Source organism: Peromyscus leucopus, chromosome 11 (assembly GCF_004664715.2).
Source record: "Peromyscus leucopus breed LL Stock chromosome 11, UCI_PerLeu_2.1, whole genome shotgun sequence".
Taxonomy (NCBI): domain Eukaryota; kingdom Metazoa; phylum Chordata; class Mammalia; order Rodentia; family Cricetidae; genus Peromyscus; species Peromyscus leucopus.
This window is the reverse complement of record NC_051072.1, coordinates 55,165,700-55,182,911: the sequence shown is the minus strand read 5'-3', so window position 1 is coordinate 55,182,911 and position 17,212 is coordinate 55,165,700. Positions and strand designations below refer to the sequence as shown.

Sequence of the window (17,212 nt, the reverse complement as noted above, 5' to 3'; positions counted from 1 at the left end):
CCAGTCGCTAAGATAGGAAGGACAAGCTTTGGTCCAGGGTGAGCCAGCAGGACGAGGAGCCTGCAAACCTGCTCACACAGGCACTGGGTAACGGGCAGAGCGTGCCTAGCACATGGCAGTCACTGTTTTAAGCACTGTATTATCTCATGTAGTCCCCATAGCACCTCAGTGAAGATGCTTCCATTGTCCCCTTCATGTCACAGAAGAGGATATTGACAGAGAAGTTAAGTGACTGTGTGACAGACGGGACAGGACAAACGATGTCTTGAAAGCTTTTGGTTTAAAGGCTATGAGGAAAAGGAGGCCCAGGGAAACCTAACAGCTATCTTAAAAAAGTATTGAGAAAGAGGATCTATCTATCTATCTATCTATCTATCTATCTATCTATCTATCTATCTATCATCTATCTATCTATCTATCATCTATCTATCAATCTATCTATCTATCTATCATCTATCTATCCATCATCTATTTAGTGCATATGTGTGAGCCTGAGTGAGTTTTTGTATACCATGTGTGTGCAAGAGCCTGCAGAGGCAAGAAGAAAGCATAAGATTCCCTGAAACTGGATCAACAGGCAATTGTGAGCCTCCACGTGGACAATGGGAATGGAACTAAGGTCTTCTGCCAAAGCAGTGCCTTCTTTCAACCCCTGAGCCATCTTCTCAGGCCTCCTGACAGCTATCTTTGAGTTGGAAGAATTAGCGAGTGGAAAAGACAATTGTTCTAGGGAAACTCAAAGCCTAATGTTTGGACCAAATGAAGGCTGTAGTGAGCAGACTTCTGGTTATGATGGAGGCACTTCCTAAGAATGAGACATATCCTGAGAAGTAGGTGACCTTGAGAAGTGGCGAGGCTCCAGTGAATGGGTACTGGCTGGAGAGGTTTGCAAAGAGAGTTGGTTGGGCACTTGATCATTTGATCACTTAGATTGGTCACCCTCAAGGACTCCAAAGGCCTGGATGTGATGAGAGACAAATCACTCTCTAACTTTATCAGATGGCATTCTGCTAAGTGGTAACGGTGAATGAATCCCAGGTTGTTAGCATCACAGAAACAGCCACATCTGGGCTGAAGGGCTGATTTAGTCGTAAGAAAGTGGATAAAAAAATGACCTTAAACTCCAGGCTTTACCTTTTGTGAGGCACTGAAAGAGAGGGATTTGAAGGCTTCAAACACAAAGACATATTACACATATAAGGAAGTGGAAATACTAATGCCTTGATTCAATCATTACAGAAAATAAAAGCAATGGCCGTGTGCATGCAGAGGCAGTGCAGAGCAGTGGTCTAGAGTTCCAGATCTACAGCACGTGGGCTCAAATGTCATGTCACTCCCATATGTGTGACCTTGGCAAGTACAGTGGCCTCATCAGGCCTGTTTCCTCACCTGTAAACTGCTGTGCTAACAATGAAACCATCCCAGTTTTAACCCTGTGACTATGTAGCCACGAGAGTAGAGGACAAAGCTAGAACATGACAGTAATGGATACTTGTTATCATTATTCCAAAGAACATCTATGAAGTTTAGGACACTCAAATTCTATACAAGGAAAATAATTTGTGATTTTATTAATTGTCATACATTGCTACATTGTTGCAAAAAAGAGAAAAGTGGGCACACTGTCAGTGTACAACACAACCGTGGGTGAATCAAGAAAGTATTACAGCAAGATGGACTTGAACTCTGACTTCTGAGAAGGTCTTGCATAGTTCGGCTGCTTGACTTAATCAACAAGCATTTCATTGAGCATTGGTGATTATGTTATGCATGATGCTAAATAAAGAGGAATGTAAGCAGCATGTGATATGGTCCTGAGCTTCAGTAGCTTATAATCTGGCTATGTGTGGTTATAAAGATGCACTTACAAACTCTAAGACCTTGAAGCAAAAATCCTCATTGAAAGCAAAACGCTGAGATTTTAATAATCCTGCCGTCACTCACAACACCTTTGACATGTCTTCTACTGAGACGTGTTTGTAGCTACAATAGAAATCACTTGAGAAAAGCATGCCGATTGCTAGTCCAGAGTCCTGCTCCCTCTTCCTCAAGCATCTAGATTAGACATCTGAATTATTCACTAAAATAGCTTCTTGCTGGCTTCTGATTATTTAAGAATGTCAGATCCACCCTGAGAGCCAACTCTGGTCATGCCTGATGACCTTCGCATGGGTGCACTGTGGCTTTACTAGTCAGAGAGTACTTGGGGAGGGAGGGCAGGTCCCGGTGCCTCCACATCCCCACCTCATCTGGTGAGCATGCTCAGAAGGGACGTGTTGCTTGAACTGAAGGGACAGTAGCTCACCGATGCTCAGCAGCTGGAAGAACAGGGCAGGCTGAGGACAGCAGCAGGAAGTCAGGGCTTGAGGCCATTTCTTTCTGTTCCGTCATTTCAGAGTTTTCTTTCCTTGCTTCTTACGCATCTGGCTTTGACAGCGAAGGACAGAAAGGTCTGCCTGAAGCTGGCAGCAGGTTCTCCCAGTATTCCCGTCTAGCCCTGGGTTTGGAAGATATGCACCGTTAAGGAAAAGAACCATACTCACTTTATAAATTCTGTATGTCTTGTGTGTGTGTGTGTGTGTGTGTGTGTGTGTGTGTGTGAGAGAGAGAGAGAGAGAGAGAGAGAGAGAGAGAGAGAGAGAGAGAGAGTGTGAGAGGAAGAGGGGGAAGAAGAGAGAGAAAAAGAGAGAGGGAGAGAGAGAGGAGGGGGGAGAGAGAGATCAGACTAAAGCAGAACTTTTGTTTCAACACACAGTCAGAAGAATTCTGTATATTCACACCAGGGGCTTTCTCACAATTTTTAAGTGTAGTATATATGTGTACATGTGTGTGGTGATGTTTTATTTGTGCTGAAATGTGGTGATATTTTATTTGTGGGTTAATAAGTAAAGCTTGCCTGGAGATCAGGGGGGAAAGGCCAACCATTTTAAGTAAACAAAGAAATCAGGCATCGGTAGCACAAGCCCTTAATCCCTTAGCAGGCAGGGTCTCTGTGTGTTCAAGGCCACACTAGGGAACAGAGCCAAGCTGGTAACACATGCCTTTAATCCCAGTACCAACCATAGAGACCTGAAGGTCTATACAGACAGACAGACAGACAGTGACAGAGCTGTGTAGGAAGAGGAAGTGAGGTAGCTGGGCTAAGAGCCAATGAGAGGGCAGAAAAGCCTGGGTAGACAGGAAGTTGCTCTCCTTGGAAGCTGTGAGTTGGTGAGGTGAGGTTAGCTGGTAGCTTTCCATATTACCCTGATCTCTAAGACTTTAGGCCAAATTTCTGGCTCTGTGTTTTTTATTTAATAAAACCATTTAGAAATTCATCTACACATGTGTGTATTCATGCTCATGTGCATGTGTGTGTGTGTATACACAGAGGTCAGCTGTCTCCCTCAGTTGCCCTGTGCCTTATCTTTGGAGACGAGTCTCTGGTTAAATGAGAAGCTCAGGAGTTGGACTAATTTAGCTGGCCATGAGCTTCAGGGATCCACCTTTCTCCCCAGGACCCAGACTGCAGATGTGAGCTGCTGTGCTGGACTTTACATTTGGGTTCTGGGGATGCGAACTCAGGCCCTCACTACTTTCGTGGCTCAGTTACCGACTGAACCATCTCCCCAGGCCGGTTTCCACACTAATCCTCTTACTCATCACTAGGCTTCAAGGCCCCCTTCCAGAACAACGTATTTCAGTTGTAGGACTTTTTGCTACTACTAATTCCATTTCATCCTGAAACATCCCGCAGAGCGGTCCTAACTCCACTCAGTATTTTAGTGAACTGAGAAGTTTATGGAAATAGTTTTAAATGTAACAAGGTAAAGAAGAATTCTTCAACAAAGTAACCAAGAACAGAGTACAAATGACCTTGTCAGGCTTCGTCCCATGTTTTTGTGACAAAAGAAAAAGAGTATAGGATTCCTGGTCACAGACTTCGGTGTTAAATACCTTCTTACAGCTTCCCTCACTTGACGTAGGAAACATGAAAGCAGTTAATAATTTTATATGATACAATGTCAGAACACTTGGTTTATAATGACCGTGTGAATCACAACTTTCTGTGTACATTAGCAGGTTTGGAAGTTCAGGGTGCAAAGGTACTTTAGTCTTTAGATTGATGTTTTAATCTTGTTGGCTCACTACTTTTAAGGATGCACAGGTGATGGCAGCTGAAATAGACTATTTTCACTTCTTTAAACTCGTAATCATCACCAAACTGTCCTTCCTTTGTCTTTGATTACATTTAGTCCATTTTTATGAATTACACCCGTGGAAACCATCTTCTCTCACAGACACCCATAGAAAGGTCTGGCAATGATTCCCTGCCTTCAGATCTCACCAAGATGGACAAAGAAGATGTATTCACTACATAACATCAGCGAGTAAACGGGACACCAAGAGAAGGTGACTCAAGTCATGACCAGCTTCTAGGAAATGTAAAGGAGATGGCATTGATATGGCAAGATAGAATATACAGACACGTAGGAAAACAGAGCAAGGTTCATGGGGCTCTGAGTGAAACGTCTTTAACAATAAAGCGATGGTAACATATAGTATAATTTAGAATCAGGAAGAACTCGGAGAAGATGGAGGCCTGTGATTTTTCTTCCCACAATGAAAGAGGAAGTTAATTAGAAATTAACTAGAAAGCCAGATGATACACAAAGAATGCCAGTCCAGTCATGAAGCCAATTTACATCTGGTGAGAATTTGGACAATTGATGAAATGTAAGAGGGGAGAATCCACCGGACCCTGATGCTTGGAGCATTCCCCTTCAAGTGGTTCAAGGTTTGCCAAGTGGTTCCAGCAGAGTGCTGTGTTCTGAGGAGACTGTTGCACAGTGGGACATTAAAATGGAAGTGTGAAGGCACCAAGAGATGAGCCACTTGACAGGTGTCAAAGGGGACCCATCCCATGGTCACTCCCCGGAAGTCTCAAAGGATGGCCCAGAGCCTGTCACACCCACAAGACACCACACTGGAAACTCAGAGTCACCAAAGATCAAAGGGTCAACATCTGCTCAGGAGAAGAGGGTCAGGCCACACTCCGAGTCTGTGCATGAGAGCGAGAGCATGGGCCTGGCCCCGAGAACCACCCGAAGGACAATGGGACCCCAAACATGGCATCTTGGGGTGACCTGCTGGGGAAGCAGGAAGTTGAGGGGAAGCAGCGGTCCAAGAGAATGCCAGAGGTGTGAGAGCAGACCAGAGTTTGCAGGGAAGACTGAAGAACCTGTCCCATGCTTGTGGAGATCTGCCAGGCTCGAGAGGGCTGCCTCCAATAGGGTGACAATCCAGTCATGAGAAGATTTCCTTTCCATCCTCGGTCTGTCTGTTCTCTTTTTACTCCATGTATGATATGAATATGAGTGCTCTGTTTTTATGTACACCAAAAGAGGGCATCGGATCCCATTGTAGATGGTTGTAAACTACCATGTGGGTGCTGGGAATTGAACTCAGGACCTCTGAAAGAGCAGCCAGTGCCCTTAACCTCTGAGCCATCTCTCTGCCTGCTCATTCCTTTAGGAGGCTTTGCCAGACAAAAGAAATTTTAAGTTTGAAACGTGTTCTGAGTCTTGATTCTGTGGAGAGCCGAACTCTTAATTGTTAAGTTGAGACCGTGTCTCAATTTAAAGTGATTATGAGACTTCCTATTCCCTAAGAACGCAATCTGGGGGCATGTCAGTGTGTTCACTTTGTACCTACAAAGACAGGAATTTACTCATCAAGCAGGTTTAAGGGATAGGACAGAAAACATCTCATGATATGTCATGAGTCCTGCTGCTTGAACGACAACTGTAACAATATTGTAAATGCCATTCTCCGGCTTTATATTCTAAAAGCAACCTGTAGATAAAGCCCGGAAGACTTAATTATGATCACAGAATAGGACATAGTGGTTAAAAATGTTAATAGTAGAACATGAGGCAGCCGAAGGACGGGGCCAGGAAAATCGCTCAGTCAGAAAAGTGTGTGCCAGGCAAGCATGAGGACCCGAGTTCAAGTCTTAGCACCCCCCAACAAAAAGCCAGGTCTAGTGGTGTGCATTTGCAATCTTGGTGCTGGGAGGCAGAGACCGGTGTGGCCCACGAGCCACAAGCCAGCCAGCCTAATCTAATTGGCAAACTCCAGGCGCTAGTGAGAAACACTATGTCAGAAAACCAAGGTGGATAGCACCTGAGGTTGTTCAGAATACTTCTTACACACACACACACACACACACACACACACACACACACACACACACACACGGTGCCAGGAGATAGACCAAAAAGTAGAGAGAAGAAGAGTAGAGAGAAACAGGAGAGAATCTATTCTTACTTTATAGAATGTACTTCATACTGATGGATTAAGACATAGGCAGCTACGTAGTAGGTGACTACAGAGAACACTACTGTACTATATATATCTCCAAGGAGCTAGAAGAAAGGGGTTTGAATATTTTTACCACAAAGAAATGGTAACTACTGGAGGAGATAGGCATGTTTTTTGTTTTTACCCTCCCTTGGACATTATCCATTGTGTACATGTGAGGAATCATCATGTGGCACCCATAAATATGTGTAATTTTTATATCCATTAAAAATGTATTTTGAAACCTAATCCATATAACCACAAGAGTTGGGTCTTTGGGAGGGGGTATAATTGAGTCACAAGGGTGGAGCCCTAGTTAATTCGATTAGTGGCCTTATCAAAGACGCTCCAGAGAGCTTGCCTTGACCCTTGTATTATGAGAGTCCTGTTGTGGGATATTTGTATGAAAATGTATTGCTGTGATTGGTTTAATAAAGAGTTGAGCCGGGCGGTGGTGGCGAACGCCTTTAATCCCAGCACTCGGGAGGCAGAGCCAGGCGGATCGCTGTGAGTTCGAGGCCAGCCTGGGCTACCAAGTGAGCTCCAGGAAAGGCGCAAAACTACACAGAGAAACCCTGTTTTGAAAAACCAAAAAAAAAAAAAAAAAAGAGTTGAATGGCCTATAGCTAGGTGAGACTTCCAGGCAGAGAGAGGAAGTAGAAGATGAATCTAGGCAGGCAGGGAGATGCCAACAAGAGAGACATGGGAGGAGTCAGACATACAGAATGAAAGGTAAAAAGCCACAAGGCAAAACCTAGATTAATATAAATGGGTTTATTTAAGTCATAAGAGCTAGTGGGACAAGCCTAAGCTAAGGCTGAGCTTTCACAGTTTATAGTAAGTCTCTGTGTCATTATTTGGGAGCTGGCTGGCGGGACAGAGCAAGACTCATTACAGAGCCCCCAGCAAAATGCCACTACCTTTGAGAAAGTGGACCTTCGCCACACACTGCATCACTGGCAGCTTGATTCTGGACTTCAGAACTCGATGAGAAACACATTTCTGGTTTGTTTGTTTGTTTGTTTGTTTTGAGATAGGGTCTCATCCCGTAGCTGTGGCTGGCCTGGAGCTTGTAAAGGCCAGGCTGGCCTGCACTCACAGGAAATCTGCATGCCTTTGTGTTGTGAGTGCTTTGGTTGAGGTACAGGATACCATTCCCACATTTCTGCTGTTTATAAGCTAGGCAGTTGACGGTGTTTTGTTAAGCAGCCTGAGTAGACCAGGAGTCCCTGGGAAGCGGGCAGGGGCGGCTTGCACTGTGTGGGTCCTTTGCCTTGTACCCTCATCGTGTGTACAGCAACACACAGAAGAGGATGGGGAGGAATTAGGAGTGCAATTAAAGGCAACCTCACCTTGCTCTGATCCAGGGTTTGGTGTGCATGTCCAAACCACTGCCCCAGCTGCCATGTTTTTCTGAAGCCGGAGGCAAGAACCCCCTTTCCTGGGCCAGCTCCTCAGCAATCGCCCTGATGTGGTAGGGCTCGAATCCGCAGCAGCCGCCAATGTACCTGACGCCCAGGTTGTAGGCCTCTCTGGCGTATTTTTGAATATCCCATCGGGTCGCAACTCTGGGTTCCAAGCCTGTAATACAATGGTTTCTGTTATCACTCTGCTGTGGTGTGAAAGCGAAATGTGCCCCACAGGCTCATATGTTTTCTGAATACTTGGTCCCCAGCTGTGGACTACTTGGAAATGTTGCGCAACTTTCACTGGAGGCAGACCTTGAGGTTTGATTGGCACCTTGGCGTCCTGTCTTCATTCGGTTTCCTGACTGTGGAGGTCATGTGACCATCTACCGCATGCTCCTGCGGCCATGCCTCCCCACTGCGATGGACTGCCTGCCCTTGACTCTGAGCTTCCCCAAAGTTCCTTCTCATCAGGTATTTGGTGAACACAACCGGAAAAGTGACCAATGCAGCTCATTTTCAAATGACAGATTCTCAGCTGATTGGCCAGCTCCTCCACTCCACCCACACCCCAGTTTAACAAAATCAATATAGTGCTGGAAAGATTATGCATCCTTTAGGTGGCTTCTGTTTGGTTAGCACTGAAGGATTTTTTTTTTTCTTATATGGCCTTGTATTATAAAACTGTATCAATTTAGTCACAGTAAGAAACCTAAGGGCCAGGTGGTGGTGATACATGACTTTAATCCCAGCGTTCATTCGAGAGGCAGAGGCAGGCAGTTCTCTACGAGTTCAAGGCCAGCCTGGGCTACAGAGCGAGTTCCAGGACAGCTAAGGCTACACAGAGAAACCCTGTCTTTTTGAAAACCAAATCAAACCATAAGGAATTTTACATGCACCCGAGCTTACCAAAGGGATATTCTGGGAGGTCCACAAACCCTCCCTTGCCACAGTCAGGTGTGTGGAAGCCCAGGCATTGCACCATCAGATGAGCTTGCAGCCCGGAATCCCCGAGGCCCTTCTTCATGAGCTTCATGGTCTGCAGGCTGGTCCAGGGCCCGAATCGGCAGTTGACCCCAATGATGTTTGCCCCTGTGCAAGGCAATGAAGAACCATTACAACTTACGGTGGATTCATTTGTCTGTTCGTTCTGTTCATGACAGTTAGAAGCTGAGCTGGCTGGGGTGCATGCCTGTCATTACAGTGTCTGAGAGAGCAGGAGGGTCACAAATTCAACACATTGATTAGAAACGGTTCAACCTCATTCCAAATCAACCAACCAACCAACCAACCAACCAACCGTCCAACCAATCAACCTTAGAAGCTAGTTTAGAGATTAGCTACCCTAGGGTCTGTAGACAAGACCATTTCCTTCTTGTTCTTCTATTTCTCTGACAACACTGAGCAAATGCATTTCACAAGCAGCCCATGCATCGCCCGCCCATCTCATTGCGGTCCATTTTACCTGCCTGCACCAGCTTGACTGCACAGTCTCCAGGGGTCACATCATGCATGTCCCCCTCCGGCCCGATGCACATGGTCGCAGCCACAGGTTTGCCCACTTCCCTCAAGACTTCCACAGCCCACACAGCTTCTTCCACGTGCTCAAAATACTAGGAGACAGCACTTTTTAAAATTGGCCTCAAGTGAAAGTAGACTTTTGAATGGTAAAGCCCAAGTGCTGGGAAACTGTTATAAAAATGAAGAAATCTATAATATGTGATACAGCTTGCTGAGGAATGTGTCTGACAGATTATGTAAAGAACAGCTTTCTGAGTAAACATTGGAGTTCCGTCCATGAGAATATCTGGAGTTTTATATGGGGATCAGTATATGGTGACATTGTGGCTGTTAGTAAAACAAAAATCAAACCATTTAAAGGTTGTTTATATATATATATATATATATATATATATATATATATGTTGAAACAGGCAATGGTGGCACATGCCTTTAATCCCAGCATTTGGGAAGCAGAGGCAGGAGGATCTCTGTGAGTTCAAGACCAGCCTGGTCTACAGAGCAAGTACCAGGACAGCCAGCGCTACACAGAGAAACCCTGTCTCTAAAAACAAAACAACAACAAAAACAAAACAAAAAGCCAAAAAAAAAATAGTTATATATTTAAAATAAAAATCTTGAAGGAACACACATTTTTGTCACCGGAAGTCCAATGTGCTATTCTTGTACCACAGAGCCACCTAGGAATAAACATTTTACTTATTGATTTAAGGATCATCTTTTTTGGAACTGGGGTTAGCTCTGAAAAATAATATTTCATCATGCATTATTCTTCACAGTGATTCTGTAGCATTTCTGGCTAAGTATCCCAGGCTCTCCATGAAGCTGGAAAGTAGGAAGGTGTTCCCAGAAGGTTAGACTGAGGCACAGAGCAAGAGATGGAGCTATGGGTGTCCTTGCTGATGGTGGCCAGGGTGTCCTTGCAGGGGTGCTTCCCGGAATTCCCCTTCTGTGCCATAATTAAAATGGTGACCTAAACTAACTGTACAGGAGCCAGCAGCAATCTCCCTGTTTCTTGTTTCCTCGCTCTTTTTTTTTTTTTTTTTAATATTTAAGACAAGGTTATTCTATGTAGCCTTGGCTGTCCTGGAACTCGCTGTGTAGACCAGGCTGGCCTCGAACTCGGAGACCTGCCTGCCTCTGCCTCCTGAGTGCTGGGAATAAAGGTGTGTGCCACCAGGCATGGTTTCTTTCTTCACTATTGAAAGAAATTCTACACAAGCCCATTGAGGAATGAAAAGATAATCAAGGGAAGCTCTGAAAACAGGGCGCATGTTCCTGCCCAGGTGGACAGTATTCCTGGAATCGGCGTTGAGGAGCAGACAGCCCTGGGCCTTGAGCTGGTCTGAACTAGCAGACCTAGTGATGAGGAGAAGACCTGGGTTGAGGGCTTGATCCCAGGCAGGAACAATGGGGGAGAAAAGGGAGAGAGTGTCCCTCATGTCCAGCCCACGACCAATTGTTTGGCTTAGATATGAAATGTCCCTCAATAGGTTCATGTGGCGAAGGCTTAGAACTTAGCTGCTAGGCACTGAGCAGGCTTGGACCACGAGGACTCTGACTTCATCAGTCCACTTAGATGTGGATGGATTCATAGCATCTTTGGGAACTAGAACGAGGCGGGGTCTGGTGAGAGGTGGGTCCTGGAGGTGTCCCTTTGAAGGCCACCTTGTTTCTGGCTCCTTCCTGCTGCCCCCTCCTTTTCCTAGCTGCCATGTCCCACTCTGCCATGCCCTCCCTCCATCCTGACTCCTGACCTAGAACAGAGCCAGCCGGCCGAGGACCTCCAAAACCGTGAGCCCAAGTGGTTTCTTCTTAAGTTGATCGTCTCAGGTATGTGTCCCAGCGACAACAATAACAAAAACCTGACTTAATAGATCAATCCTTTCTTTAAATGCCGCGTTCACGTGATGAGCTGAGGAACGGCAGAGAGGCGGTGGGAAAGGCCAGGATGGAGAAGACAGTTACCCAGTGCCGAGTCTTGCTAGTGAGACCCCGGTGAACCTGGGCAGCCGTCTGCTAGGCTTGGCCCTCCCACTGCCTCCAATCTCCCCCAGCCCCCAGCACTTTCCAGCCTGGCCTCTCCTTTGGGAGGGGATTCGTGTCCTAAGCCACTGTCCTCTTTTTCTCTTCTCACTGTCCCCCAAGTCAGCTACTACAATCACATAAACCCCAGGAAGCAAAACCCATACTGAGGCATGCGGTGGGTCCATCCCTCGCCTCACAGAGAACCCCACCTGAAGATGGCGGAGCCTTGCCTGGGATGCAGTGTATCAACCTCCACCTCTGACCGTCCACGGGGAAGAAATGAGGACACAGAGCATCCCTGTCCGGTTCCTCTCAGACCAGCCTTACCTCTGCGATCAAGAAGTCCACATTTTTCCTGACAAAAACTTCTAGCTGTAGTCGAAAAAGGTTTTTAATCCTGGTTTCATCCTTGTGGTATTTGTACAGTGATGTCTGGCAGAGGCAGCCTGCCACCAAAGCGTCCCCTCCGTCAGCTACTTCCCTGGCGAGGTCGCAGGCGGCTGCATTTACGTCTTCCCACTGAGAGCAAGAGCAGAAACATGGGCCTGGTGTTTTAAACGCCAAATAAAGTGAGTCACAGACGGATGGACGGACGGACGGACGGAGCAAGAAGCACGTCAGCCCTGCAAACGGCTGTTCAAGAAGAGCTGGGCATAATCTCCTCTGCTACCAGTGACTCCTGTGTGAGCCAGGGGAGGAGGGTGCATGTACATGTCATGTTATCTTTTGACACAGGGTCTTTCTTTCACTGAGTCTGATTCTCACGGATTTAGCTAGATTGTCTGGCTCCAGGGAATCTGCCTGCCTCTGCCCTGCCCCCCGTCCACCCCCCACCCCCCGTCCACCCCCAAACCTGGTGATGGGTTACAGATATGCATCAGTGTACCTGGCTTTTACACAGGTTCTGGGAATCCAAACTTAGGTTGTGTGCTTATACAGCAAGTACTTTATTAACGGAGCCGTCTCCCCAGCTCTACCAGTGACTTTATACTTCCATCATCGTTATTATCCACACTGAATTTTTAAAACATAAATTTAGATTAATTGTGAAGTATAGTGGTGCATTCCTTGATGATGATGATGATGATGATGATGATGATGATGTGTATATGTATTTTACCTGCATGTATGTCTGTATACCATGTATGTCCCTGATGCCCTTGGAGGCCAGAAGAGAGCATCAGATCCCCAGGGGTTAGAGCTCCAGACAGTTGTGAGTTGCCATGTGGGTACTGGGAATTGAACCCAGGTCCTCTGGAAGAGCAAGTGCTCTTACCTGCTGAGCCATTTTTCAGTTCTACCGCACTGGATTTTAATAGCTTTATTTGTTCCCCCCTCATAAAGATCATTAGCTTCTTCGGAAGAGGGTCTAAGCCTCTTGCAATAGTTTGAATGTAATTGGCTCCCATAAGCTCATAGGCAGTGGCACTATTGGGAGATGTGGCCTTGTTGGAGGAAGTGTGTCACTGTGGGGGCGGGCTTTGAGGTCTTTTTTTACTTAAGCTTTGCTCAGTGGGACAGTTGGCTTCCTGTTGCCTTCTGATCAAGATGTAGCCAGCATCATGTCTACCTGCACACTGCCATGATCTCCACCATGATGATAACGGACTAAACCTCTGAAACTGTAAGCCACCACCTCAGTTAAATATTTCCTTTATAAGAGTTGCCGGGGTCATGGTGTCTCTTCGCAGCAATGAAAACCCTAACTAAGATATTCCGTTTCATACACGTGTGTGTGGAGTGGCGAGTTCACGACTGGCAGCAAAGTGCAGACACACAGGAGCCCAGTTCCACCCCCTCCCACGGGAAGCCTCCGACCTTGGCAGCTGCTCCCTACCTGCACCCCAGTTACCTTGCTTTCCATGTTGTCCTCAGAGGCAGAAAAGGTGAACGTCTGCAAGACATCGGCTCCTGCTCTCAAGAATTCTGTGTGGAGCTGACGAACTGCCCAGCAATTGAAATTTCAATGACAAAATCAAGCTCCAGATGCTTACATTCTCAATAGCAGCCCCCCCCCCGCCCCCGCTTCCTTCCCTCCCCACCAGCCCCAGTTTCAAACCCAGAACTGATAAAGCTACAGATTAAAGTCAGTCGTGTGGCAGGGCACCGTGCACCATGGATCACCGCACAGGGTCCTGCTGACTGGCCTCAAGAGGGTTGCACGCAGAGAATAAAGTCTGGCTAGCTCTGTGCCCCCCTCATCCCTTGTCTGGAGTTTATTCACACAACAATGTGTGAAGGATGCCACTGGCCTTTATCACCAGCGTGGGAAGGGTAAAGCAGCTCACGCACAGGGCTGCAGGCCTGTGTATGATACCCACAGCAGCCCGATTCAGCAAAGTGTGAAGGAGCCATGTGATAAGCAGCCCCGGCTGCCCCAGCCTCTCAGAAAGTCACCTTCCCCGGGACTGGGAATGTAGCTCAGTCCGCAGAAAGCTTCCTTAGTAAGAATAAAGTCCTGGGTTTGATTTCCAGCATCCTGTAAGGCAGGTGTGATAGCACACGCCTGTAGACTTAGCACTCAGGTGGAGGCAGGGGGATCAGACCTTTGAGGTGATCCTCAGCTACATAGCTAGCTTGAGGCCAGCCTAGGATGTCTGAGACCCCGTCTAAGAAAACAAAAAGGAAAGAAAAGAAACTCCCCTCCCCCTCCACTACTTCTCTTCCCCACCATCACCCCCCCCCAATTTAATACATTCAGTTTAGCTGAAAGATCTTCCAAAAGTAAGAAAAAAAATTGAAAAATTCCCAAGAGGCACCAGAGAAGCAAAGCTATTCTGTCCTCCACAGAAAGCAGGTGTATGGGCAACCTGGGGAAATAACACTAAGGGCCTCAGGGCTCTAAGGATGGCTGGGCAGCTCATGGGGGTAAACTGTCCTCACAGCTGGCCCTCGTCCTGCCCCATGTGACAGACAAAGAAGCAGATTCTCAAAGAGGTCAAGGGACTTGTCTAAGGTCACACAGCTGGTCTGGGGAAGAACCACGCAAGGACCCCAACTTTGTCTCGTGCATTATATACGCCTGAATGAAATCAGGTAGATTCAAGATTCAAGCCACACTTTCAGCTTGTGGCCTGATCTCCCTTCTTATTCTTTGGCCTTAACCGCCTCCCTGCCTCTCTCTCTCTCTCTCTCTCTCTCTCTCTCTCTCTCTCTCTCTCTCTCTCTCTCTAGGAAAGCAAGGGAAATCAATAAAGCCAGATATAGTTAAAGCACCATTGTGACGTCACCAACCAATTGCAATGGTTTCTACTTCCAACTCTTTTATTTATATTCCCCGCCCCCCAAATCAGGAAGATGAAGGGGTGTTATTCCTTTCTCTGCACTCTGGTCCCCACAGTCTGGCTGTCTGCTCCATTAAGCTGGTGATGGCCATCAGCCATTATCACCATGGCCATGAGTGTTATCTACCGTGTACAGCCTTCAGCAGGATGAATCTAAAGCAATTAACGATTTTTGCTAACTTAAGAAAACTCTTGAATAGCTACAAGGAAAATTCCCAAGGAATGAACTGTGAAAAATATATATTAACAATGCTTGTTCAAGAAAATATGAGTGCAGAGAGGGAGAGAGGAAGGGAGGGATGGAGGGAGAAAGAGACAGAGACAGAGACAGAAAGGAGGAGGAAAGAGGGAAACAGAAAGATAATTATCTCTGTGCTTCAGTCCACACACTGCCATGGCCTCCACTTCTTGGTAATTTTGCAAGAGAAACAGTCCTTAGGAAATGCTTGCTGTTATTCCTTGATTTTCTCTCGCTAACTGTCACCTGCATACAGACTTCGGGGTGACGTGGGCACTCACCTGCACTTGGATGCTCCACCACTGCTTCTGGAGTCCACAGCCCTGCCTTCACGAACCCTCTCTTCTCCAGAGAGAAGAGAAAGCCGCCGTCCCCAACCACAAGCTCCCCGCTGTCCAGACGGTCCAAAATGCCCTGGGGAAGAGACCAGAGACACTAGACTCTCTGCACTCCCGCTTTGCCATTTAAAGCCATTTCCAATTTTAGGAATGTTGGTCTTGTGTTCTTCAGGCAGCAATTCTGATAAAATTATGTCTAAGAGTGTTTCAGAAGACATTGCAGCATGATTCCTGGACAATCTAAATAACTATTTTGTGCAGTTAAGGAGCTATGGATAGGTACTTTTTTTTTTTTTCTCAATTGACACTTTCTGGGTCTAACTATACCTGGTGCTGGAACTGAGTTCAGGTCCTCTGGAAGAGCACCTAGGGCCCTTGACTTCTGAACCACCTCCCGAGTCCCTGCCCGACATTTTAAATTCTCTATTTTTCTTCATCGTCATTATAAAATGGCTAGTTTATGGAAATTTGAACCCGGAGCAGCCAATAGCTCATCCCTCCTTGTTGTCTCCATCACCTCGCTTAATTCTAGTGCCAGCTTAGGTGAAAAGGACGGGGAGAGTCAACCGCAGAGGATGTGAATCCACCTAGAGCAGTCCTGTTTCTCATTCACATTCCATTATTGGCAGTGCACCTGCTGATCTGATGGTGAGGCCCTGGGGTTCCTTTACATCCCCTTTTTTGAAGACATCAACCCCGAAACCTCTGGATTTACCCTCGGGGCTCAGGATGAGACTGTTGGCCCTCAGAGGAGGCCATTTGCCCCATGGCTAGTGGGACACAGCTGTTAATGGCTGACTAACAACTTAGCAACTGACTGAACCTGGACTGTGACCCTCGCACAGGTCACCTCTGTTCCCAGTTTCGTAGCCTTTCCTATGTCTGCTGCCCCCAAGACTCTGAATTGCGTCTAGGTGGGCTGTTGGGGGTGGGTGGGTCCTGGGAGGCCCCTCCTCCAAGTTCATGCCTTTCTGGTTGGTTGGGATCCCTGGCTTCCACAAGTCCTCAGTGCTGTGGGAATGAAGCCGGTATGTGGTCGCCATGGGAGAAGGACAGGCTATGGGACTGCCTTCTGAAGGCAACAGAGGGGACTCCCACACCCACCCCTGTGACCTGCAAGCTGTCCTTGCTTCACACAGCACTGGTTGACGCGCTCACAAAACATAAGAGAAACTGATAGGAACACCCGTGTGTGAACCTCAGGAGCTATTGCGTGCGCTCCCTTGAGCAAGAACAATGAGAGTCCCCTGAGTCCAAAAACTTGACCTCAGGTCCCTCCTCTGCCCTGAGCGCGATCACGGACTCTGGGCACAGTCGCCTGACTTTGGGGCCTCAGTCCCTCCCCCCGCGCCGCCGCCCATACTGGGGATACCAGTACTGCAGATACTCTGGGCTGGGTAAGGGCTCCATGAATGCTAATCCACTCGCGATCCGGTAAACTGAGGCTCTGGGCCGCCCAGCCGGGTGCCGTAGGGGTTTAGCTGAAGGCGGGATTCGAACTCCCCAGGAAAGGAAGAAGGCCTGGGCGACACTCACCTTCTTGGCCCGCGGGCCTCGGGCTGGTGCCATGTCTCCGCGACTGTGCCGGCGCGGGTCCGGTGGCACCGGTCCCGGAGGCGCCGCGGTGCCCGAGCCCGCCCCTCGATGGGAGGACCTCTCCCGCCCTCTCCGTCCTCCCCCTCTCCTTCCGCCCTCCCGCCTTAGGCCGCCGTCGGTGCTCGGTGCTCGGTGCTCATCCGTCCGTGCTCGGTGCTCGCCTCCCCTCCACCATGCTCCGCCCGGGCGCGCTGCGGCTGCGGGGTCTCGTGCTGCGGGGCTCCCCCGGGCGCCCAAGCTCCACCGGCCGCCGGGAAGGGTGAGTGCCCGCCCCCTGCAGGTGGGGAAGAGGGGCATCCCAGGAACGGGCTGGGGTCCTCCTGGGATTCCTTACAACTACCTGGGAAAACTGTCAGTCTCTCTGGCCCCAACCCCTGTCCGGTCAGCAGTGGGCAGTTGTGAGGATGTCTGCAAGAGCCTGTCTCCTGTGCGCAAACAGCTGGATGCTGTTGTCTGCGA

The 17,212-nt window shown here is 47.9% G+C and overlaps 2 protein-coding genes across 2 annotated transcripts in view; one reads left to right on the top strand and one right to left on the bottom strand.

Annotated features, from left to right (window-relative positions):
* Positions 1-1,540: 1,540 nt before the first annotated feature.
* Positions 1,541-16,775, bottom strand: Bhmt2 (betaine--homocysteine S-methyltransferase 2). Its single transcript, XM_028871643.2, has 8 exons — positions 16,694-16,775; positions 15,101-15,233; positions 13,150-13,241; positions 11,625-11,816; positions 9,214-9,361; positions 8,658-8,840; positions 7,695-7,923; positions 1,541-2,497 (listed from the first exon to the last, which is right to left on the bottom strand). Exons 1-8 carry the CDS (start codon positions 16,724-16,726, stop codon positions 2,416-2,418), a joined length of 1,092 nt encoding a protein of 363 aa, XP_028727476.1. The 5' UTR covers positions 16,727-16,775; the 3' UTR covers positions 1,541-2,415.
* Positions 16,776-17,212, top strand: part of Dmgdh (dimethylglycine dehydrogenase) — a 71,839-nt gene continuing 71,402 nt past the window's right edge. Inside the window, exon 1 of the mRNA XM_028871644.2 lies at positions 16,776-17,012. Coding sequence (XP_028727477.1) covers positions 16,927-17,012 — 86 coding nt within the window. The 5' untranslated portion in view covers positions 16,776-16,926. The remainder of the gene's footprint in view (positions 17,013-17,212) is intronic.